At 53.2% G+C, this 25,361-nt stretch overlaps 2 protein-coding genes and 1 long non-coding RNA gene across 10 annotated transcripts in view; 1 reads left to right on the top strand and 2 right to left on the bottom strand.

Annotated features, from left to right (window-relative positions):
* The window catches only part of MYO9B (myosin IXB), a 92,553-nt gene extending 86,944 nt beyond the window's left edge, over positions 1-5,609 (bottom strand). For all 8 annotated transcript variants that reach the window (XR_009261042.1, XM_058727543.1, XM_058727541.1 and 5 more), the window contains exon 1: positions 5,457-5,609. The gene's annotated coding sequence lies outside the window, so the exon portion shown is untranslated. The remainder of the gene's footprint in view (positions 1-5,456) is intronic.
* Positions 4,111-24,694, top strand: HAUS8 (HAUS augmin like complex subunit 8). The gene is given in 12 exon segments (XM_058727544.1): positions 4,111-4,156; positions 4,159-4,225; positions 8,366-8,430; positions 11,238-11,293; positions 15,967-16,048; positions 18,799-18,891; positions 18,994-19,088; positions 19,699-19,764; positions 19,869-20,027; positions 21,179-21,320; positions 23,182-23,323; positions 24,277-24,694. Coding segments are annotated over 12 exon segments (1,197 nt in total). The 5' UTR covers positions 4,111-4,125; the 3' UTR covers positions 24,476-24,694.
* Positions 8,502-9,758, bottom strand: LOC131510421 (uncharacterized). The gene is made up of 2 exons (XR_009261045.1): positions 9,390-9,758; positions 8,502-9,093 (listed from the first exon to the last, which is right to left on the bottom strand). It is a non-coding gene; the product is annotated as an uncharacterized LOC131510421 (long non-coding RNA).
* Positions 24,695-25,361: the final 667 nt, after the last annotated feature.

The raw sequence follows: 25,361 nt of genomic DNA on the forward strand, positions 1-25,361 counted from the left end.
GGGCTTCCAAAGGGCCTACGGGCTGGGCTCGCCTCTTTTGTGCCACCTGTTCTCCCACTAGCTCCTGATAAATAGCATCTCCACGTATAGGCGAGGATCCCAGGGATCTTCCCAAGCAGTGGCCTGAGACCCTGCTCACCAGGAAATGAAAGCCCCGGGTGCATCCCAGAAACCTGAGAAGTGACATCTCAAATGTCACCCCTCCACTCCCTCTGTTCCACCCATCCTAGGACGGGATGGAGATGCTCAGAGAGACGAGCAGGAGGACCGGGGCAAAGCCCCAGCGGGCCTGCCGCTGACGCACTGCTCTGACTACACTTGCAAGGATGCGGTGGCATCGGCCTCCGAGGGAGACGACCTTTGCCAGGGCTTGCTGGGGGAGCTCTCGTGTGTCCCTCTTCCTCCGCCAACAAGCCCTGACCGGGTCACAAGCTCGCCGGGTGCTGGGCGCCTCTCCGCGGGCATGACTCCTGACATCTGCACTCGGGGGAAAGAGGCGAGGGCCGTTCTGCTCTCACGGTAACCCTGAAAGCCAGCTCTGCACCTGCCTCGTTAACCCTTTTTGCTGAATGATTTTCAGATCTTCCGGAAACTTTTGTCAAATCAGCTATGGCAGCGGCTGGTCCCAAAGTCATTTTGGTTCATGAACAGAGTCGCTCTTAGATCCCCCTCCTGTGACCGTAGCAACGCTGAGGCCAGAGACCTCCGTACGCCCCCGATCACAAATCTTCGCCAGCCCCCAGGTGGGCACACACAGTCTCCCAGGCCTGGTTCTAAATACACCCTGGTAAAGTCCCACGAGATCCGCTCTTCCCAAGCTGGGTCCTTGTCTGTCTACTTACTGTCACCCCAAACGTTAAGGACGTGTGTGAGATCTGGAAGATTCCTAATGGGATGCTTCCAAACTTGATGTGGCCAACTTGGCCACCTCCCTTAAAATGTTTCTTTAAATGAGTGAGACTCAACAAGATGAACTCTATCAGTGTGACTGTTCGTCCAAAATTGCTTCACTAAATAAAGACGAAATTTGTCCCTTACCCAGTGTTATGGGCTGAAGTGGGTCCCACCCACCTCCGCACCCCAATTCCTTATGTTGAAGTCCTACTCCCCAGTGCTCCAGAATGCGACTGGATTCGGAGATAGAGTCTTTAAAGAGATGGTTAAGTTAAAATGAAGTTATTAGGGTGGGCCTGATCCAACAGGACTCCTGTCCTGACAAGAGGAGATTAGGACACAGACACAGAAGGAAGAAACCAACCGTGCCAACACCTTGATCTTCGGCTTCTGGCTTGCAGATCTGTGAGACAATGCATTTCTGTTGCTCAAGCAGCCTGGTCTGTGGTTCTTTGTCACAGTGGCCCTGGGAGATTCGTACACCCAGCAGAGACAGAAATGAAATGCCTGTAGCTGGGTCCCCTCTCGCACATGCAACCTTGCTGAAGCAGGGCAGAGCTAGAGTATAAACGAATGAGTCAGACCTGGACAGCTTATTCATTGCTCCGACTAACCCGCAGGCCGAACCCTTGAATCACTACTCTATTTATCATCAGCCACGGGCTCAGAAAGTCTCGACGAGGAAATGAGTAGAACCCAAACTCATCGGCTGTGTCTCTGAGACGTGCCTAATCGCCGAGGCCCCTTCTGGGCCACACTGAAAAGAGGTAGAGTGACAGGGCCCGTCGGGGACCCGGTGGTGCTCAGACAGAGCCCTTTGTTCTGCTGTGCTGTCCGTCCGGAGGAGGGCAGAGAGAAGGGCCTGTCTTGCTCTGCGGGGAGGCCGAGCAGGGGCTGCCTGGCACAGTTGGTCAGGGATGCTGGCCACACAAAGGGCTGGTGGATGGGGACTGGTGGGGGAGGGCAATGTTCAGAAGGGGTCGGGCGGCTCCAGAACGTGCTGTTTCCTCCCGTGGAGTTAAAGCAGCTATGGCATGGCTGGGGAACAAGCAGAGAAGGACGCACAAAGAGCAAAAGCTAGACAGTCTGTGCTTGAGGACGTTCCGGCGTCTGGGGCCAAGAGCCACGCTGATCTGGGGCCACCTCCAAAGTAGCTCTCGAGAAGAGAATCTAATACCTCTAATCTCGGAAGAAAACCAGTAGTTTGTTCTGAGATGAGGGACGGTTCCTGCAGAAATCCAGGTCAGTTGTAAGACAAAGAGAAAGACAACGGCATGTGCTGTCCCAGTGAGCGAAGATGGCCCTGGCTCACCTCTTGGTCCTCCTCTGCTGTCCATTCTTGGGGCACGCTGCCTAACTTCCCCTCAGTCCTTTCCCAACTGTGTCTCCTTTTTATCAGGACTCTAGATTAAGAACTGGCCAGATGGCAGAATTCAGTTGCTGGCCGTTCTACCCCACGCCTGCCCTTGGCTGCCGTTCCCTGGGAGCGGATCAAACACCAAAGAGTCACTGAGGCAAAGGTAGGCCTGGGGCAATAACCAGATTTCACCCCAGAGTGGTGGTTCTTGAGCCCCAAGAAACCCACAGCCACATCTGGTGGGCACAACTTGAGGGGTATTATTGACCTCTAGTGGGTGGAGACCAGGATGCTGCTTGCTATCCCTGTAATGCGTGGGGTGGCTTCCACAGCAAAAAATAACCCAGCCCCAAATGTCAATGGTGCTGCAGCTGAGAAACATGCTCTAGCCATTTGGTCTTTGCCAGTTGGAGGTTTCTAATGATCCTTCATGTTTCTGGAAAGCCCAGGGGACCATCTCTGAGGTCGCCACTATGGAAACTGAGCTTCAGTTTCCATACTGAGAAAAGAGGAACCCAGACCGCTTACGGCTGGTTGGCAGAATAAAAGAGATGGGTATAAAAGCTTCCGACACAGAAGATGCTCAATAAAGAGCAGAGCTGTGCAGGGATCTGCTCATGCAATTCCCTCTTCCTGGCTTGATTGAACACCTCCCTATCCTTCAAGGCCTGGCTTGGACCCTGCCACTTCTTCCAAGGAAACCTGCCAGAACTCCCCCAAGCCCCAAAGCTTGCACTGCTAATCCCTGATTCTGTCTTCACAACTTCCTGCGCCACCTCTGTTGCTGCACTGACCGCGCACTCTGAATTTCATCATTCCTCAGGGAGGGAGAACACTAGAATGTCCCTCCTCCAGGGCATGAGGGCTCATCTCTGTCCCTGGGGCCTAGCCCCCAGTGCTGGAAGGATCAGCCCTGGCTTAACTGAACTCTAAGCTCACCCAAGACACAACTTTGGGGGGGAGACAAGGAAAGGGAAGTGGCAAGTTAACAAGCCCCTGTTGGGGACAGAAAACAGACCACACAGCCAAACAGAAAGGGGACATTCCCAAGTCTCCACCCTCTTCTCCGAGCCAGAGGCCTGGAACTGAGAGAGAGTCTCAGGGACGACTTCCAACCAGAAAGATGTAGCTGAAGCTCGGGGAACAGGTGTAACGTGCAAAAGCAAAGGTGGAATTTGTGGAATTTTCCATGTGGAAGATAAAGGAGCAGTAAAAAGATCGTCTTTTGGATACAAACCATACAATGGAACGTTGAACAAAACTGGGATCACTGAAGTCAGGGGCTGCATAAAATACGAGGGGACTGTATGCCAGAGACACGAAGGTTATCGAAAAGGGCTTGGGTTTTAAGGTTGAGAAATGCTGATTGACGCCAATCCATTCATTTTGCAGGTGAAGACACAGACAAAGAGACTTGACCAAGGTCAGGACCCCAGACACAGGACCCTCCGTGAAAGCCTGCCTGGCTGCGCTCCAGGGAGACAACGACCAGGGCCATGCAACCAGAAGATTCCAGTCCTGTTCATTGGGGGGGGGGGGGGGGGGGGGGCATCCTGGCCAGGGCAAGCCCACACTGAATGTCTGTAGAAGGCATGACTTTGGGTTCTGACAATGTGTCCTGGGGCAAGCAAGGCCAAAAGCTACCTTCCATAAGGGCCAGAACATTCTGGAAGTAAAGGGAGCAGATAGCTCTCTGTGGCCCTCTTTACATTCCATCTATCCAGATTCATCTCCTGAATGAGCTATAAACCCAGGCTCCCCAGCCCTTCTGGCAGATCCCGGACAAGGATCCCCCACAGTTGGGAAAGAAGAGAAATTAATGCTGATTAAAACCGCCCAGTGCAAGGCCCTTGCCAGAGCCGGCCCATCGGACGATGAAACAACTTCCCAGCTCAGATGCCCAAGGGGCCCCCCCACTGCTCCTGGATGCCTTAAGAGACTGGAGCCTCCAAGGCCAGAATACACCTCAGAAAGGTAGGAGCTGGGACCCTCCACCTTCAAGACACAATGTCCCCACCAGCTCCCACCTCAGACAAAGAGGTGTGAGAGAGGCTTTCCCTTAAAGTCCCCTGGCCTACAGGGCGCCCGGGAGAGAAGGGAGAGGAGGGAGCGCATGTGGGCTGGCTGCTGCTGGCTGCCGCCGTGGCTGCCCTGCCTCTCCCCGGCTGTGAGCTGGGCTGTGAGCTCAGCCGCCGCCGGGGGACAGATTTCCTGTATGTCGTTTTACCCATTTAAGTCCAAGGATGCAACTCGGAGGAGGTGGTGACAGCTTAGCACACGCGGGTGTGTGCACACCCGTTCCCTCCCCCCTAAACCCAGTTCCGGGCCCCCAACGAGGTCCGGAGTCTCCTTCTTTGCTCCCTGGGACCCCAGGGCTCCAGCCAGCCCTGTCTTAGGAGAGTGGTGTGGTTTTCCAAATACCAGAACACCAGCCTAGAGGGCACTGGGACTCGCTCCAGTTACCCAGAGGTTGGGGATGAAGTCGGAAAATAGGAGAATCCAGAGAGAAAGGGGACCCCCCAAATGATATGGGCTGCACCCCAATGTCTGTACAGGGCCACTCTTGTCCTTTCCTCTCCTCTCTATCCCCCCCACCCCAACTGGCCCTCAGTTCTTGCCACAGTTTCTTCCCCCTCTCCCATCCCCCATTTCCCCCCTCCCCATTCCGCCGGCCTCCACACCAGGGAGTTCAGACCTCCAGGATTTGAGCACCCACTGAATCCCAGGCGCCTCCCTCCTCCAGGAACCATTCTCTACCCCGTCCACCGAAGGCAGACGGTCCCAGGCCGTCCTATACCGTTTCCCTCAATCGCATCTCAGCTGTCCCCCCACCGGCCTTGCCCCACGTCCCCAGCCTGGGCCTCTCAACCCCGCCTCCTTGCCTCCCCGCTCCTAGCCCCGTTTCCTGCGACCCCCCAACTACCACTAAAGCCACGTCCTCCAGAGAAGCTGCTCAAAGCCACAAGACCTGCTCCCTCCCCATCCGTAAACTCCCTCACCAGGCCCTTCCCATCAACTTTCTCCTCAACCATCCCGCTCCCACCCCATCGCCAGCAACCCCTTCACGACCCCCAAGCTCGTTCCCGCTCCCTCGACTCCTGCCTTCGCGCCTCCTCCCATTAATCCTCAGCTCCGTATCCTCCAAGGCAGCCCGCCAATGCGAGCCTGGAGATCAAGCCCCCAACCCGCGGCCGCCGCCACTCACCTTGGCCTCGGCCGCCGCGCGCCGCCGGTCCCGGGCCGGGTCCCCGCCCGGCCGCCCGCCCGACCGACCGCCCACCACTGGTCGGACCGCTCCGCCCCGCCGCGCCCGCCGCTCCCCCGCGCGCTCCCGCTTCCGGGTTTCGGAGGGGCGGGGCTGGGGCGTGACGCCAGAGCGCCGCAGGGCGGAGCGTCCCGAAGACCCGCCTCCTCCCTACGGGCTCCGGCCACCGCCTCCTGCCTCTGGTGGACGAAACCAAGTGTGAGGGGAACACAGCGAGGCGCGCGAGCCGGGTTCGCCCGCTCCACCCGCAGGCACGCTCCCCGAGGTCCGTGGCCGCCCCTCCTATGGCGCCGCAATATGGCCCGGTCCGGACCGAGGGGGCGGGCACACGGACTTGAAGAGCCGGCCTTTGAGTTAAAGGCGGGAAATGGCGGATTCGTCGGGGCGCAGTGCTGGGTGAGTTGAGGCGCCGCGGGCCTGGATTTTGTCGGTGCCGGCGAGAAGGCCATGGCCGGGAGCTGGTGGGGGAGGGCCAGCAGCGTTGGGGGTTGGGGATTTGATCCCTTCTGGACTCACCGCGGGTGCACAGGCTCGGGGAGGCGGGGTGCGGCCTCTGCGCATGCTCGGGAGCGTGGGCGCGGAACTAGACCTTGAGTCCCGAGTCAGTTATGTGGGTGCGGGGCGAGCCTTGGCTAGTGGCTTAACCTTTCTGTGCTTCCGCCTTCCACCCCTGCGAAATCGGCGGAATGACGCCGCCGCTCAATCTTGTAGGCCTTGTGTGAAACTGAAAAGCTCTTGCAACAGTGCTTGGCTCCTGAATGTGATCTGAGGTTATTACAGTTAACGTTTTGTAGTGGACAGTGCTGGGTCACTAAACTATCTCTTTTAATCTTTCCAGTCTCTTTTTTTCTACGCATCCCATTTACAGGTGACATAATAGAGGCTCAGGGAGGGAATGTCATTTGTCACAGCAGGAACAAGAGAGACAGACTTTGAACACTTGGCGGTGCCAGGTGTGATGCTTGGGCTGGGTTTGTTTGTGCTTTCGGCCCATGTTTATTGTTCCAGTGCAAATTGAAGTTAAATAGGCCGACTGAAATCGGTTGGGTTTTCTCCACCCTGCGTTATCCTGAGATTCCCATTAGTCTCTCCGACGTTTTGGGGGGGAGGTGGGTGGTACCAGAGGCTGGCACAGGTGCAATGAACTCCCCCCCACATTGTTTGACTCCAGAGCCCTAGCTCTGACCCCATAGGGAATCTTTGCTCTGTCCCTTGCCAGCTCTAAGACTTGTCAGGGGTGACCTGTTCAAATCCTCAGGTCCTCGTCTAGAAAACAAGGATAAAGCAGGCCAACGGTGAGGTAGTTGTAGGATTGGGAGGATTTTGCGAAGGAGCAGAGCTTCCGGCACCTAGTGAGCATTTGTGAGGTTGCCTTTCCCCACTGTGGCCCAGCACCGACTTGGGGTCCTCAGAACCTGCCACACAGGAGGTGGCTGCCGTGAGCTGAACAGGTCACTTTGTGACCAGTGGGGCTTGAGTCCTGATGTCAGCTGGGGTTACAGCACCAGGCCCCTGCCCTGCCCCACCCCTCAGTGTGCACCTTCCGAGTTGCTGGTCTCTGTTCGTGGTATTCCCCTTGCCCAGACTGGACACCTGGGAGGCATCGCTGACTCTCCTGATTCAAGGTTCCCTCTCCCCCATGACATCAGGCTTCATTCTTTCTTGCCTTAAATAGAGATGAAAGGCACATAACATCAAATTAACCATTTCAAAGCAAGCGATTTAATGGCCTGAAGACCTTCACAAGGTGCAGCCACCAACTCTGTCTAGTTCTAGAACATTTTCACCAGCCCAGAAGGAAACTTTGTATGTATTTGCAGTCACTCCCCGTTCTTCCTGCAGCCTGCTGCCCCTGACAACCACCAATCAGCTTTCTGTCTCACTCGCCTGTTCTGGACTTTTCAGATGGAATCATACAAAATGTTGCCTTATGTGACTGGCTTCTTTCACTTTTAAAAGGTTTGTTTATTTATTGAAGGAATCTCTACCCCCAGTGTGGGGCTCGAACTCAAGAGTCGCTTGCCCCATCAACTGAGCCCAGCCAGGTGCCCCCAGGATAATATTTTTGAGATTCATCCATTTTAGCATGTATCAGTATGCCTTTTTAGGGCTGAATAACATTCAGGGTTCGTTGTTTTCTAGCAGGAACCTATGGCCCACGAAGCAGAAGATATTTACTGTCTGGCCCTTTACAGAGAAAGGTTACCAGTAAGGAGGCTATAGAAATAGATCTGAGCCTTTAAGCTGGGAAGTCAGGACTCTGCCAGCCCAGCCCAGCCCAGCTTTCTCTCCTCCTGATCCTGTATCCCTGCCTGGGTTCCCTGCAAAGCCATAGGGCTGATCAGTTTCCATTTCGACATCATTCTTCTCTGCCCTGTGCCCTTGGCCTTGTTGATCCCTGTCTCTGGACGTCCTTCGCCATGAACCTGAGCAAACAGGGCTTTGTCTCTCGCCTACCCCCCACCTCTTTGCCTGTCCGGGGCACTCTTCACATTGCCTGACGGGAAAACGCTGTTTTTGCCTCTCAGGAAGGAGCTCCGTCTCCCTTTACCAGGTGGCATCAGGCGCATACAGTTGGCACTTAAACGCCTGATGAATTAATGAACCCCTGACCTAAGTTGAGATCTTTGAGGCTTGGCAAACATGCTCATTCTTCTCACTCTTACCCCTCTGGGCCCTCCTCAGCTTCGGCCGGGCAGGGGCTCTGTGTCTGTGTTCCAGTGAAGGCGGCCCGGACTCGCGGACATCAGGGTGCCGGGACTGGGTTGTCCTGAGGAAGCCCAGGCTCCTCGCTGCCTTCCCTGAGCCTAGCCAACTATGTTAACAAGACCCCCATCTTCCTCTTCTAGGAAGCCTTCCTCAGGGGGCCCCGGTACTCCTAGTGGCGCTAAGATGAAAGGAAGCAGAACACAAGGTGAGCAACATTGCAAGCTACCTCACGATCCAGTTTCAGAAAGTGCTTTTGGGGAAGAAAAGCCCGGGCCGGAGCAGGGAAGCTAGGACTTTATTTCACACACACCTTCGTGTGATGCTGAATCTGGTCACCCAGCCCTGCAGCCAGGGGTGCGGCAGGTCCCGGCGGACGTCATCCAGTGCAGCGGGCCCTTCCAGCCGTGGGGAGGGGCAGGGGGGCGTCACGGGCTGTGCGCAGGACCCGCCACTAGGAAGTGTGGGTGAGGAGAGCATGAGCCGAACTTGTTAATGAACCCTGGAGTCTCTGTTTCTTCTCTGTAAGCGCCTCGGGGGCGTGCCCACATCTGGGGTCCCCGTGTGGGTCTGCAGTCACTGCTCACAGCCTCCCTTGACTCTTGGCAGTCAGTGCCACTTGGGGCAGTAGACTGGAGGATCCCCCTCGTCGGAGCTCAAGCCCCTGATACAGTGAACGGTTTTCTTCCAAGTGTGCTGTGGGCCAGTGCAGAGTTAGAGCAGAATTCCAGTTCCAAGGGACTGGAGGTTCATACGCTACAGTGCTGCTCGATGATCTCGTCTCTAACGTTTATTATGTTTACACGTGGTCTGGTTCTTGAACGCAAATTATATCCTTCGTGACAATACTGCTTCTGTGGAGAATCCACCCCTGTTTAAAACAAACATGTACATTTTAGTTTCTGGAAACTTGAAACTGCTTGTCAGAGATGTTCAAGGAACCCCAGGCCTCTGATCCTTCCAGAGGAGCAAAACCCTTTGCTGATGGTGTTGGACTGAAAGCAGGATGGTTTCCTGTGCTTAGAAGGGGGTGGGGTGTTCTTTGCCCTGATCCTCACTTGACGTCCAGCGGCAGCCCTTGGTGTATCTTGATTTTCTCGCCTGGCCCCTGCCTGGTCTTGGCCTTGACCCTTAATGCCTCCTGCCCGATCGTCTGAGCCCGCTCACCCCGCAGGCGTGGCTCTTCCATATCCAGGGCTCACTCGGGGCAACCACTAGCTCCTCGTCCAGCTCCATGGTCCCCATGAACTCTAGATGTACCTCCTTTCCACTCAGGGTTGTGGCCGCATCTCCAGCCCCAGTGAAAGATGAAATCCTGGCATGAAGATCCGGTTGAGATCACCTTGTCACTTAACCAAGTTGTCAAACTGTGTGATGTTAATCGTGTCACTCTTTCTGGGTCTCTTCAGTAAAAAGGGGACATCTCTGAGCTCTGGGTGTACCTAGAAAAAGCGTAGAATCGTGCACTGGATGCCTGGCTGAGCACCTACTCCCTACTGGGCAGTGGCATTTAGCCTTGAGCAAAGCAGACTGGCCGCGCATCAGATGGAGAAGTAAGGAGACATGGGGTGTGTTGGACCTTGTGGATAGACCAGGATGTGGGTGGCTTCCTGGTCCAAGGGAGGTGCTGGGCTGAGCGGAGCTGGGAAGGAGGGCAGGTGCAGGCGCGTGCCTGCTGGTTGGAGGGACAGCAAAAGTGGTCACGGTGGCAGGAACAGGAGGGAGGGCGGCGAGGTGGGAATATGAGATGCGCGAGGTGCCTGGAGGCGCTCAGGCTTTACCAGCTAATGGATCTGCAAGGCAGCCCATTCTCAGCCACCAAGGGGGCAGCCGGCCAGGAGGACACGGGGTGTTTTAGGGAGGAGGGTGCCGGCAAGTGCTGTGCTCAGAGTGAGGACTAAGAATTGGTTGGTGGGCTTTGGGGCGGGGAGATCTCAGCGGTCTTGCCGAAAGGGGTTTCTTTGGTGCAGTGGTGATTGGGAAAGCCAGACTGGACTGGAGTGGGATTCAGGAGAGAGGAGAGGAAGAGGAGCTGTCATCGTAAAGGGGAGTGGAGAAGTGGGGGGAGAGGGTCTGGGTGGAGGGAGAAATAATGGCAGGAAGACCACTGGAGAGGGGAACTGGGGTTGGGGAGCGGGGGTGAGGGCCGGGCTCTGGCACCTAGAGTGGAGGGTTTGCTTTACCCCAAAGCACAGAGGTCCCTCCATGTGGTGGGGCCGGGATATGGCCCTGAACTTGGGAGGCTGCTGGATGCCGAGGTGGGAGGGTCTCCTGGGGCTGCTTCTGTCTTGCCAGCGAAGTGGAATCTGGTCCCTAGGTAACTGGAGGGATGGGCCCCCTGTGGGAAGTGGGAGGAGAAAGTGCAAGGGAGGGTCCAGGGGAAGGGGGGGGGGCGGGGAGACAGAGCAGAGGACTGTGCGTGGTCACTGGGGCTGTTGAGAGACACCCCCTTGCTGCCACAGAGCAGCAGGAAGGGTGCCTGGGGCTGCGCTGTCACCAAGATGTATGGCTTGGTGCTGAGCATGGCTCCCAAGCAGTCCTAAGCTAGGTAAGGGGGTAAAGCATGAAAGTCCTGTACCATGAGTGGGTCAGACACAGACCTGGGTGAAGGAAGGGGTGGTTGGGGTCTTGACCGCAGGGAGTGAGTTGGGAAAGACAGGAGGAGGCAAATATGTGCCTCTCTGTGGAAAGTCTTGCTTCCTGCCCCTGCCCTGCCCCTAAATGCGCTTTCTGCTTTGAGCTTATTCCCTCCTATTCCTCGATCATAGCTCCTGCAGCTCTCTCTCTGGGGCTCTGTCCCTAGCCCAGCGACTTGGATGCCGCAAGTATCCCATCCATGTTGTTGTATACGGTAGGTGTCCCATACATGCTCGAGGATGCCAAAGGACAGGATCTGAGAGGAGCAAGGAGGAACAGTTCTGCCGTCCCTGCTGTTGATGGGGGGGTCGGGGGTGGGCCGGTTCTCACACTCCACTGTTGTAGTTTTGTTATAAACCAACAGCGTGTTTCCCACAGGTGGAAGAGTGGTTGAGTCCCGATACCTGCAGTATGAGAAGAAAACCACCAAAAAGGTAACGACTGTTTTTTGAACGTTCTGAATAGAGTTCCATCGGAACTTGGAATTCTGACACAAGTCACATGAGCCAGGCACAGCATGGTCCCCGAACAAGCCTTTCGGGGATTTTACCCAGCAGCCTCTGTGATTGTCTCGTCCTTCGTTCCCAGTCTTGAGTCTCTTTTGTGAGCAGCGGTCTCTCTGAGGATCCCCTTTGCAAAGACATGACCTCGATTGAAACCTGAAATTGTTCCTGCCTTTCAACCTGATAATTCCTTTCTGGATTCTGTCCTGAAACAGTTCTGTCGGGTGCCCAGCACGCAGTCTTTGGCCTTGGCGGGTATTTATAGAATTTTAAGTTTATTTATTTTGAGAACTAAGGTGAGAGCAGGGGAGGGGCAGAGAGGGAGGGAGAGAGAGAAAATCCCAAGCAAGCTTCGCACTGTCAGTGCCTGACATCGCAGAGCCTGATGCAGGGCTCAAACTCACAAACTGCAAGATCATGACCTGAGCTAAAATCAAGAAGAGTCAGACGCTCAACCAACTGAGCCACCTAGGTGCCCCCTTGACTGGTGTTTGAAAAACACCTACCGGGTCTTCGAGAAGGACTGCATACATAAACAAACTTAAGTAATAGTGTGACTTAAGATCCAACTTGAGGAAAAAGGAAACCTTTTCACAAACTGATGTCACTCCTTGGGCGTGGTTTGTTGTTTTCAACAGACTTAGTTTTTTTTTTTTTTTTTTAAGAGGAGTTTTAGGTTCACAGCAAAATTGAGCAGAAATCCAGAGATTTCCCGTAGAATCCCTGCCCCACACCCTCACAGCCTCCCTGGTCAACACCCCCCCACCAGAGAGATGCACATTTGTAACTGATGAACCTACACGGACACGTCATCAGCCAGAGTGATTTTGTTGAAGTGATTTTCAACAAAAGATCACAGTCCGTGCCTCATAATTTTAATATTGCCTTGCAGACTTGTTTACAGCACCCTATGTGTCTCCATGCTGAGATAGTTTCCATCTCTAAGAGCTTGTCCATTTTCTTTCTTTCTTTTTTTTTTTTCCATCTCTTAACATACAGTTTACGTAGAGTAAGGCGTCACTCTCCAGCCTACAGTTCTGCGAGTTTGGGCAAAAACTCACCCAGTCACAGACACCACAGTCAAGATACCGAACAGTCTGTCACTCCCAAGATCCCTTGGTGCTCCAATGAAGCCAGCCCCACTGCATCCCAGGCGGTTACCTGTTTCTGTTTCTGTAGCCTTGCCTTTTCCGGAAGGTCATTTAAAAGGTGTCACACGGGATGCAGCCTCTTGCGTCTGGCCTCTTTCACATAAAGGAGAGGAGGTCTCTCCCTGTGGTTGCCTGTCACAGTGAGTGTTGGTTCCTTCTGATGGCTTAAGAATGTTCCATGCTGTGTTTAGCGTTTGCGAGGGAAGGACATTTGGTTTGATTCCCATTTTGAGCAATTGTGAACAAAGCCACCTCAAACATTCCTGTTGTGGGATTCCGTGTAGATGCGTTCTCGGGTCTCCCAGGAGAGGAATTGTAGGGTAGGTGTATTTGGCTTCGTAGGAAACTGCTCACCTGTTCCCCAGAGTGGCTCCAGGTCTTTATATGGCCATCAACCACAGCGGAGAGTTCCAGTCGGTACTTTGGAGATGGAAACCATTCTGGTGGGTGTGAAGTGGTATCTTGTGGTTTTAATTTACATTTTCCTTAACAACCGCTGATCTTGAGAATTTTTTTTTTTTTAATTTTTTTTTTTTAACGTTTATTTATTTTTGAGACAGAGACAGAGCATGAACGGGGGGAGGGTCAGAGAGAGGGAAACACAGAATCCGAAGCAGGCTCCAGGTTCTGAGCTGTCAGCACAGAGCCCGATGCGGGGCTCGAACTCACGGACCGCGAGATCACGACCTGAGCCGAAGTCAGACGCTTAACCGACTGAGCCACCCAGGCGCCCCTGATCTTGAGTATTTTTTCATGTGCTTACTGACCATTCCTGTATTTTTGTTGGTGTGTTCTTTCAGATCTTTTGCCCATTTTTAAATTGGGTTGTTTTCTCATTGTTGAGTTTGGAGAACTCTTTCTCTCCCCTGGGCCCCAACCCTTTATGGTAATTTTCAGATATTTTCTCCTAGTGTGTAGCTTGTCTTGTCCTTCTCTTTAGGGTCTTTTGAGGGGAATTGAATCCTCAATTTTGATGAAGTCCATCTTAATGGATTTCTGCTTTTATGGGCCATGCTGTTGGTATCTCACCTAAGAAATCTTCGCCTAACGCAAGATCACAAAGGTTTTCTCCCATGTTTTCTTCCATGACTTTTATAGTTTTAGATTTTACATTTGGGTCTGTGATCCAATTTGAATTAATTTTGGTATCTGGTGTGATCATGGAATTGACGTTCATTTTTTTTTTTTTTTTTTTTTTAATTTTTTTTTTTAATGTTTTTTATTTATTTTTGGGACAGACAGAGACAGAGCATGAACGGGGGAGGGGCAGAGAGAGAGGGAGACGCAGAATCGGAAACAGGCTCCAGGCTCCGAGCCATCAGCCCAGAGCCCGATGCGGGGCTCGAACTCACGGACCGCGAGATCGTGACCTGGCTGAAGTCGGACGCTTAACCGACTGCGCCACCCAGGCGCCCCTTGACGTTCATTTTTAAGTGTATGGATGTCCTCTTGTTCCAGCACCATTGGTTGAAAGGACCTTCCTTCTCCCATTGTCACCACCTCTGTTGACAAGCACTTGACCTTTTTTGTACGCATCACTTCCGGATTCCATTTTTTCCCATTGATCTACGTGTCTGTCCTTAAGCCAGTTCCAGATGCGAAGCTTCCTGTAGTTTTGTAGTCTCTAAATCAGTTAGTGTGAATTCTCCCACTCTATTCACCAAACACTGGCTCTCCTCGTCCCTTTGCTTTTCTATGTAAGTTTTAGACTTAGCTTGCCGTTTTCTACCAAAATTTCTGCTGGGATCTTGAATGTATTGAATCTGTGCATCAGTTTAGGGAGGATAGCATCCTAAAAACACCAAGCCTTTCAATGTATGGATGTGGTACACCTATCCTTTTATTTGGTCATGTTGGCCTTCCTTTCCTTATAGGCCTTCCCTATATTTTGTTAGGTTTATACCTAAGTATCTGGTGGTTTTTAGTGCTGCTATACGTAATACTGTGTTTTCTTTTTTCTTTTTTTTTTTTTTTTTTAATTTTTTTTTCAAAGTTTTTTATTTATTTTTGGGACAGAGAGAGACAGAGCATGAACGGGGGAGGGGCAGAGAGAGAGGGAGACACAGAATCGGAAACAGGCTCCAGGCTCCGAGCCATCAGCCCAGAGCCTGACGCGGGGATGGAACTCACCGACCGCGAGATCGTCACCTGGCTGAAGTCGGACGCTTAACCGACTGCGCCACCCAGGCGCCCCTCTTTTTTCTTTTTTAATTTTTATTTATTTTTTGAGAAAGAGACAAGGCAAGTGGGGGAGGGGCAGAGAGAGAGAGGGAGACACAGAATCTGAAGCAGGCTCCAGGCTCTGAGCTGTCAGCACAGAGCCCCATGTGGGGCTCGAACCCACAAACTGTGAGATCATGATGTGAGCTGAGGTCAGACCTTAACCAACTGAGCCACCCAGGCACCCCTTTGTTATTTTATAAATGAAGAAATTCGTTTTTAATTTGAGGTATGATTGACATAAGTTGTATTAGTTTCAGGTAGACAACATAATGATTCAGCATTTGTATATGTTGCAAAATGGTTGCCCCAGTAAATCTAGTCAATACCTATCACCATACATAGCTTTGTTTTTTCCTTACTGAGAACTTTTATATAGTACTGTCTTTGAATTTCACTTTCCAGATGTGTTCATTGCTAGAAATGAGCTTTTTTTTATGTTGACCCTGTATCCTGCAATCTTGCTAAATAAACTTTATTAGTTTGAGTAGCGTTTGGGATTTTCTTTGTAAATCATGTCATATCTGTAAGAAGAGAGTTTTACTTCTTGCTTTTTGATCTGTTCACCTTTTATTTTTTATTCTGAGACCTCCAGTAGGGGGTTGAATAGGAGTGGTGTCTACGCATTGAAATATTCTTGCTCTTTAGGAGATTTTCTTTTTGCTTGTATGTTATTGTAATGGTTTGCCAACTCTGCATGCCTTTTTTTTTAATGTTTTGAAGATTAATACCTGTACAAAACTTTTATTTTTCCTGATGACTAAAGTAATACGTTGTTTGTCTCAAACTGGCAAACGCAGGGCAGGGGGGAGGCATCTGGCTGGTTCAGTTGGTAGAGCACGTGTGACTCTGGATATCAGGGTCGTGAGTTCGATCCCCATGATGGGCACGGGGCCTACTTAAATAAAATAAAATAAAATAAAATAAAATAAAATAAAATAAAAATCTTGTAAATACTATAAAGCACGTAGAATATCAGTCAACTGGAACCTGCCATGCCAGAGATAATCCTTGGTACCCTTTTTGGTGTTTTCCTATATTCTGTGCACGTGAGGATATCCTTTTTGACAAAATTAGTTCATCCTGTGTATATGGTGATTACAGGTCAGAACTCTTTTTGTCTACGCCTTGCTTCCAAGTAATAGCAGGTGCAAATTGCACAGACCATGAAGGGGCCCCTTCTCGTGCAGGGGAGGTGTCTTTTGCCCTAAATGTCATGTGTTCCCCTAACAGGCTTCTGCAGCAGATGCATTAAAGACCAGTGGGAAGATGCCTGAAGGTGCAAGGAGAGTGCACCTGCTCCAGAAGAGCAAAGGTGTGTCAAGATGGAGGAGGGTGGGAGACAGCTCTGAAGTCCATTCAGTAAGGGATGAACACGATGGTGAATTTTGTTTTCAAGTACAAAGTCAAGCTCCCTCTTTCTGGGAAGTGTCAGAAGCAGCAGCTAGTTAAAGTGTTTCCATGTGAGGACAGATTTGCAGCGTGTGGGGAGCTGTAGGGAAATGGCAGGGGGAAAGGGGAGGTTACGAGCCACCTTTCCAACATGGTGCTTCCTTGGTCCCGTGACTAGTTCTTGGGTGGGACTTCCAGAAGCGAGACTCAGAAGGGGCGTGAGGCCTCATCTTCCTGTCTCTCACCACCTTGGGTTAGGTCTTCTTCGTGATGGTGTCCCCTGACCCGTTCCAGAAGCTGTCCCCAAAGTGATACGAAAACCTTGCAGTTTTCCTGATTGTAGACATAGGTGTTCCTTGTAAAAAAGAATGGAAAGTGGACAAGGAGGGTGGAAACTCCCTCATGATGCCCCACTCAGATCGTCACTGTGTATCAGGTGTTCCGTTGTAATCCGTGTGCCCATCCCGGACTCTGGGAAGGCCTCTCCCCAGGCGCTTCCTCCAGCTCCTCACGTGCCCACTTCTCCAGCGATCACCGGCAGCTCTTTGGCACGAAAGCAGTTCACAAAAAGCAAAACCGTTTCTTGGCCCATGCCTCCTTGTTCAAAACGGCAACAGCTTTGAGTCTCATCGTTAAAAATGAAGTACAGTTGACCTTTGAACAACACGAGTTTGAACCGCCTGGGTGTACTTATATGCGGGTTTGTCATAGTGCAGTGGTGTGAACGTATTTTATCTCGTGACTTCCTTAACGTTTCCTTTTCTCTAGCTTACTCTGTCGTAAGGGTGCGGTACGTATAAGAACGTACATAGAAGAGCGAGACAGCGTGTGTAAGGATGCCGTGTATAATACATACAACATAGAAAATACATGCTGATTGACTTTATTTTGTCAGTAGGGCCTCCGGTCAACAGCAGTAGTCACATTTTGGGGGCTTGAAAATTTGCTGGTCCTGGTCTAGACGTTTGTCAGCATTTGTGCTGTTCTTGACCCGGGGGCATGACTGAGAAACAGCACGTGAAACTGGGGCCGGCTCTCTGGTCTCTCCTCATGCAGTTGGGTTGAAGGCCGTGGGTCAAGCCGGGAAGGCTGGAGTACAACCCAGAGGGGTCAGAAATGGGGCCAGCCACATCCGGGGGCGCCTGGGGGGCTCAGTCCGTTGAGCGTCCAACTTCGGCTCAGGTCATGATCTCACGGTTTGTGAGTTCGAGCCCCGCGTCGGGCCGTCTACTGTCAGCACGGAGCCCCCTTTGGATCCTCTGTCTCCGTCCACCCCACCTCCCCCACCTCTGCCCTTCCCCCGTGCCCGCTGTCTCTCAAAAATAAATAAACGTTGCGCTCGCTTCGGCGGCACGTGTACTAAAAAATAAATACACATTAAGGAAAAAAAGCGTAACCATGATAATTAAGAGAGACTGCTTATTCGAGCTCCACCGTCTAGCTCCCTAGGAGATTACTTTTCTCAGTGGAAATGCTGTCTGTACACGTGGATGACAAAACCTATAACCAGTGCAAAAACAATAGCAATAAAGTCTCATCTCCCCCCTCACCCACGAGGTCGATCGATTTTTGTTTCTCTAGAACTTGTCAAAAATCCTAACAAAGGGCAGCATACCCCACAGATTGTCATTTCTCTCTGTTTATCTCCACATACTCATTTCCTCAACTTCACGGCTGCTCATTAAAAAATTTTTTTTTTAACATTTATTTATTTTTGAGAGAGAGAGAGAGGCAGACAGACAGACAGACAGAGCATGAGTAGGGGAGGGGCAGAGAGACAGGGAGACACAGAGTCCGAAGCAGGCTCCAGGCTCTGAGCTGTCAGCACAGAGCCCGACGCGGGGCTCGAACTCACGGACCGCGAGATCATGACCTGAGCCGAAGTCGGCTGCTTAACCGACTGAGCCACCCAGGCGTCCCTCACGGCTGCTCATTAAATCACTTTCTGTTTAGTTCCTAACACGACAGAGAATTCCACATACTGTCTGTTCGTTTTGCAGCCCGCTGGAGCCCTTGCCTAGTTGAAGCCCGCAGTACCCCAGGGCCCATTTTAGACGGTGTAAGGCATAATTTCCCAGTTTTAAATAGAGGTAAAGATGAAGGGAACTCCCAGGGAAGATGAACAGTCCAGAAGCCGCTGGAGAAAGAAGGGAAAAACACAGGGAAGGACAAATACATGGCGCGTACCAGACTTCCTACCCAGAACACAGCATTTTTTTTTTTTTTAACGTTTATTTATTTTTGAGACAGAGAGAGACAGAGCATGAACGGGGGAGGGTCAGAGAGAGGGAGACACAGAATCCGAAACAGGCTCCAGGCTGTCAGCACAGAGCCCGACGCGGGGCTCAAACTCACGGACCGCAAGATCATGACCTGAGCCAAAGTCGGCCGCTCAGCCGACTGAGCCACCCAGGCGCCCCCACGGCATTTTTTTATTAAGCAGAAAGGCTTATAAAGCCTGCGTCTCATTTCTAGTTCTACTTAGAAATCCATTCAACCCGCTGGCTGGGAAGTTGCAAAGCTTTCTCAGCCTTCGGTGCTGCTCACCTCCCAAGAAGCTGAGTTTCTGGAAGCAGGTGGTAGCATCCAGTGAGGTTGCCGGCTTCCCGGCGGACGCGTGTGCAGTACCTTGCAGACCGTGCTGACCTCTGGGGGTTCTCCCTGGGCCCACAGACAGCAGTGGCATTGGGAAAGGAGACCTGCAGTCCACGTTGCTGGAAGGGCACGGCACCGCCCCGCCTGACCTGGACCTCTCGGCCATCAACGGTAAGCCGTCCGCCCTGCCCCTGCTTTCCCTAGTGGGGGGTTGTCCCAGTCGGCTTCCGAAGGAAGCTCCTCTCACCTTCAAAATGCTCTCCTTGGCCTTAGACAAAAGCATGGTTAGAAAGACTCCGCAGTTAGAAAAAACGATGTCAAAGAGAACCGAGTCGACGTCCTTCTCGGCTTCACAGAAGAAGAGCCCAGTAAGTGTCCGAAATGAAAGGGAAGCTACTCAGTCAGAGAAAGCTGATACCAGCTCCTGCCCCATTCAGGTGCCACTCGAGGCCCTGAGGCTTTATGACTGAACAAGCCAGCCGTGCGTTTTAGGACAAACCGGAGACCACGCGTGTTCTCAGAATGTTCCTAGAGCTTACGTTTCCCCAAGTACACATACAGGAGTAGTTACGAATGCGAGATCACGTGAAAAATGAGATTTGGGGCCTTATTTGCCGATGCTGTGCTCGGGGAGGCCCGGGGCTGGGCCGTGTCCCCAGGGGAGGACAGCTGGGCTGCGGTCTCACGGGGGTGGGAGGCCCGAGACCTGGTTCCAGTGCGGCGGTGACCGGATGGGTGCCCCCTGGCTGGCCCTTCACCAGCCAGCCACGGGACGGGGCCAGACCTTCCTCTGCCTTCTCCCAGAGTGCCCAAAAAGACTAAACTAGAAAGTAGACACGGGTTGACCTACAGGAGAGAATCCTCAAACTCCTGAACTGAGTAAAGTTTGTAAAGGTTAGGTTTCTGCCCCTCTGGGGGAGAGAGCTAGATTTATACCAATTCGTCGGCAACCAAAAATGTCTTTTTCTCACCCTCGAGGGCCCGTCTGAGTCGATGGAAATGATGGAATCCCAAACGTTGCTCCTGACTCTACTGGCCGTAAAGGTGAGAACGGAGCCTCGTTCCCGCGTGATGTGGGTGGAAGGCGGCCTTTGTCAGCCACAGAGAGGAGTTTCCTCCGGCCTGAGCTCTTGTTGCACACTCAACAGATGGAGAACAACCTGGTTCCATTCGAAGAAAAGGCAGAAAGAAACTTACTACTAATGTGCAAAGAGAGGGAGAAGCTGCAGAAAAAGGCCCACGAGCTGAAGCGCAAACTTCTCCTCTGTCAGAGGAAGCGGGAGCTGGCAGACATCCTAGACGCTCAGGTCAGCGGTGACTGGTCTCCGAGCCACGTGTCCCGGAGGGGTGGTCCCGGCGGGGAAGTTGGAGGGACTGTTGACGGTACGTGTCACTGCCGCCGGGCTCTCACTCTGCGGCCAGCTTTTGACACCGCTGGGTGTCAGTCTGTGACAGCTTCTAAGAGGACGGGGCTGTGACGTCAAGTACCAACAAGCCACAGGGACCTGTCCCTTCATCACACACGTGCACGTATTCTTTAGGCACCTGTCGCTTGTGCTCAGTGACACGCAGATGCAGTCCAGGCCTCCCTGCAGGGCCAGGGTGCTGGTGGGAGACGAGGTCTTGGTGCCGTGTGGTCAGCACTGGGACAGAGCCCTGGGAATGAGAAAACTCGAGTGGCGGAGAGGCAGAGGGGGGCGGGGGGCGGGGGAGAGAGAGAGAGAGAGAGAGAGAGAGAGAGAGAGAGAGAGAGAGAGAGAGAGAATCCCAAGCAGGCTCTGCACCATCAACGCAGAGCCTGACGCATGTCTCGAACTCTGATCAGGGCCCACTTACCTTAACGACTTCATCTTAACTCCTGTTACTTCTGTGAAGACCCTGTCTCCAAATCAGGTCGTGTTCTGAGGTGCTGGGGGTTGGGACATCAACAGAGGAATTTGGGGGAACGCAATCAACCTATAATACCGTGTGTGTGTGTGTGTGTGTGTGTGAGAGAGAGAGAGAGAGAGAGAACACCCTGCGGCCAGGCCCTGAGCTAAGATCGAGGTCTCAGTTCTCATGGAACTCACAGTGTTAGGAAAAGGAAAGACAAGTAAGCAAATGTGTCCTTACAACCCCCCACGAGGACCCTGACAGCATGTATGAAGGAGAAGGGGGTTGCTGGGGTAGTCTTACAAGGGGGCAGACATTTCAGCTCAATTCTCTGAAGCAGGAGGGCCCAAGCTCCCTAGGGTGAGGGCCTGGTCCTGGAATGTTCTGGAAACCATGTTCATAGGCGGCCCGGGCCACTTTGCTGTCAGCTGAGCCTTTGGAGAGCCGCCACACCCACGTAAGCTTCCTGGAGGATTCCTTAGGAGATTCTGAAAGAACGGCGTGTCTTCACCTCACACGGACCGTTGGACTCCCCAGGTGCGCGACTGAGTCTTGTCTGACAAACCTCGTTCCCTCCTGCCTGCAGATTGAGATGCTCAGCCCCTATGAGGCTGTGGCCGAGCGCTTTAAGGAGCAGTACAAGACGTTCGCGACGGCCCTGGACACCACGAGGCATGAACTTCCGGTGAAATCAATCCACCTGGACGGGGACGGGCAGCAGTTCTTAGGTAGGAAACAGGGCGGCTCCTGGACAGGGAGCGGGTCCAGTGAGTGGCCCGTGTGTGTCGGCGCTCCTTGTGTGCCAGCCACTTTTATCCGCTTGTGTCGTGTCAGGCGGATGGCGCATCCCTCATCAGATGGCAGAAGACACGGGGGCCGGCAGAGCTGGGGTTTGTCGAGAGTTGTGCCCCAAGTAAGGACCGTGCTGGGATTTGAATCCGGGTCGGTGGAACAGGCCAGTAGTTCCCAGCCCTGCTGAAAGGCACTCCTGGGGAGCAGCTGTAATCCCCTGAGACTGGGGGCGGGTCTCTTCAGATCTGCTGATCCCCGGGCCCGTCCTGCCTTCTCAGCAGCTCCGTGGGATCCCTCACTTGCCTAGGCTTCCCGCCTAACCCTTTGAAGAAATCAGCAGGCGTGCAGAGTGCCGTGCTCGGTCTTAAAATTCTCTTTAGAGCAAGTATCCTCCCCAAACAAGTTTTCAGCCGTCCTGGAATCCGGTCATTTCCAGGCAGGGCCCTTGCCAGCCACCTAAGTATGTTTTGTCTGAGGCTGATGTACTAGGACATCTCCACCTAAAATCAGATGGACTTTCCTTCCAGAACTTTCCATAGACACAGTTCAAGGTCACAGGGGGTGTTGCTGAATTGGTAATCTCGGACAGAGATGGTTTTTAATCCAGCTTTTCCCAGTATGAAATAGGAAGCCAGTGGCGTGGAGTCTTAAGGAAGGAGCCTCGTGGAGTAGTTCTCTGTGTGCAGGCGTGCGGTTTTAGGATTACCGCAGTGGCCACGCACGCCTGTGGCTCCTGGACTCCGCCTCTCATAAGTGCCATGGATGGTTGCCAGGAGTTGGGGTCGGGGAGTGTACGAGTGTCATGTGGCTCCTGGAATCAGTGACAAACTAACTGGGTAGCTTAAAACAATAGAAACGTATTCCCATCAGTTCACGGTCCCAAAGTCTGAAATCAAGGCCTCAGCCGAGCTGAACCTTTCTAGAGGCTCTGAGGGAAGAGGCGTTCCATGCCTGTCTCCTGGCTTCTGGTGTTGCCCCCGGTTCTTGGCTTTCCTTGGCTGGTGACAGCTTCACTGCGGTCCACCTGTGTCTTCGTACAGCCTTGCCCTTGAGCATTCCACTTCTGAATTCCCCTCTTCTTAGAAGGATGCCAGGTACCAATCAGACCTTGCCCTGTGACCTCATTCTAACTCAGTTAATGTCTACCAAGACTCCATTTCCAGGGAGGTCACATTCACAGGCACTCGAGATTAGGTCCTGAACGTGTCTTTTGGGGAGGATGCGATTCAGACCCCCATTAGAAGTATTAAGAGGTCGGGTGTTTGGAAAAACCTTTCTCGAGGTCTCAAGCTGTTACTGTGTACAGTTGTGACGTGTGTACAGGTGTGTGTGCCAGAAGCGGACAGGTGCTGGTCTCCTTAGAGCAGGTGGGACACAGTGTGGATACAGGCTGCTGTCTCGGGGGTAGGGGCACAGAGATCCTGCGAACGGAGAGAGGGAACCACAGGCTTGGGTTTAAGTCGCTCGTAGCACAGACTTCCTTGGCCTTTTGCGTAGGTTTCTGTTGAGGACATCGAAGTGGCTTTCCAGGTCTGTTCCAGTGGCTGCCTGCATGGCGGACAAGCCTGACGCACGATCTCAGACCGCCGTGATCTCCGGCAAAGGGGCACAGAGGCGGTACCAGCACATGAATGTCGCCCTCCACCACCCGATCCTCTCTGCCTTTGAGCTTCACGATGCGATGCGAGAGAGCGTAGCCTAAGAGCATTCCAGTGAACGCGAAAAATCTAGTCAGCTGCCCATCCATTGCTTGGGGCGCCTTGAAACCCTTGGCTGACCCTCCCTTCTCCCCTCCAGACAGTTTGCAGCGTGAATTGACGACCACATGCCACCTGCTGGGAGAACTTGGGATCGGCAGTTTAGAAGAAAATTTGAAAGCTCTGAACCTGCTGAGCGAACTCAAGGAAATGGCCCAAAAGAAGGATCTAGAGCTCCGAAGGTATTTCAGAAAAGATTTTAAGTTGGGAGCAGCTTGCCACACTCAGGAGAGCAGGCAGCTGTGGTTTTGCAGAGGCCAAGGGTGCAAGGGTCCACTGAGGTGGGGGGGGAGGGGGGGTAAAGCACCTCCCAAGTCAGTGCAAACCCCTGTGTGCGTTCTCCAGCAGACATGGGAGAAAGGGGGCACTAACAGCCCCAGCCCTTTACTTCCTCAGAGTGACAGCACTCCAGGTGCCCTTGGATCGGCTGTTCACGCTTTAAGTGTCTCCTGGGGTGATCTTAGAACTTGTTACTGGAGTGTAAATGCATGTAGAACACGCACAGACCTTGACAGTATAGCCCGATGGGTTTCACATGCGTGTGCCCCGGGTCCCAGTGCTCCCCACAGCCAGCTCCCCCGCTGGCATCTTTCCCGCAGGGGATTTTCTTCACTCTGGGGCTTTCCTTCTCTTCTTCGGTATAAGAGTCTTGTGGTGTTCTCCTTTGTGATGTTCAGTTTACTCCCTGAAATGCCTAGAACACTGGAAAGGTACTCTTGAAGAACAGCCGGGTGCATACGGGGGCATTTGCTGCTCCTGTACGTGCCCTGGGATTGAAGGGGGACGCATCAGAGGGCTCCAGATTATAAGGGTCTCAGGTTCGGCTGGCCGGATACGCTCCTTTAGTGTGGATTTCCCCGCCATCGTGTATGCTGCGTGAGGACCACCCGGTTCGTTCATGGCGTGGTTCCTGACACGGCGTCAGTGTTCCCGAGATCATCTTTTATGGCTGCCCAGTCCTCTTCTTACAGGCGTCTCTGGGTTCTGTTCAGACGGAGCTTCCCGCGTTTTCCCACGAGCACACAGGAAGTAACCCCTTTCCCCACGCCGCAGCCGTAAAGGCCGAGGTGCCCCGGCTGTCTGGCTCTTGGGCACAGAGAGCGAAAAGGCCTCACCTGCCCTGTGGTTTCTGCAGGAGCTTTGCCCAGGTGCTGGAACTCTCTGCCGAGGCAAGTAAAGAGGCGGCCTTGATCAACCAGGAGGCCTGGGAAGAGACCCAGGGCCTCACGGCCTCCAGCCAGTGGTATTTCAATCAAGAAGGCGCCTGCGGGGAAACCCCGGGACACGTCAGGCCTCCGCTCTTGCTGGCCACTAGTGAGCCGCGCACGGTGTGAATCTGTGTGCCGGCCGTGTCCCCTGACACAGCTGGGGACCTCTGCAGACCGTCGGGAAGGAAGCCCGTCCCCTGCCACTGGCTCAGGGCACACGTGTGCTGTGGTGGCACATGTGTGATGCTCTGGGAGCTCAAGCACTTTAGACGCTAATTCGGCAGAGTAGCTGTTTTGTATGAGCATATCGCCTGATATTGAAAAAATAAAACTTTTGCAATCGCGCCTTAGTTTCTACTTAAGCGGCCAGTGGAAGGCACGCGGTGTCTTAAGTTCTAAATAGCTGGTTCTGAGCCTCGGGACGACGTCTGGGACGTTAGGACTGTTTCACTTGCAGGGTGATTTCACATCCTTCAGAGATTGGGCTGCTTCTGTCTACTGTCCGACGGCAAGTTGGAAGTTGGAAGTTCTCCACCCAGTCCAGAGTCCCGGCGCTGTTTGTTGCTGGACGCGCAGACGGGCTTTTGCCAGAAGCTGCGGTCCACACCCCACACCCAGGAAGGCGCAGAGACTCGGCCCGGCCAGCCCACCAGCCCCTGTCTACACTGCGTGGGCTCTGGCCGTCTTGGTGCTCCCCAGGTAGCGTGCCTCCACTGATGTTTGCTGGCTCCCGTTTACACGCCTGTGCCACCCTCTGGGTACCGGCACGTTCCCCAGAGAGACCCAGTATCCGTCCCCATCACGCGTTCGAGGAAGACACAGCCACTGTCCCTCACACCGTTCAAACGGGGCCGCTCTTGTGCGGCTCTCACCTTTGTCCCACCGACCCGAGCAGCCTTATCCGGGGCCTCCCCAGCAGGTTTGGATTTACAGCTGCGGGCAGACCTGGGGAGACGTCCTAGCCGTTCTGTCAAACAGCCGGTGACTGAGACCAGCTCTTCCCATCAAGCCT

Source organism: Neofelis nebulosa, chromosome 4 (assembly GCF_028018385.1).
Source record: "Neofelis nebulosa isolate mNeoNeb1 chromosome 4, mNeoNeb1.pri, whole genome shotgun sequence".
Classification (NCBI taxonomy): domain Eukaryota; kingdom Metazoa; phylum Chordata; class Mammalia; order Carnivora; family Felidae; genus Neofelis; species Neofelis nebulosa.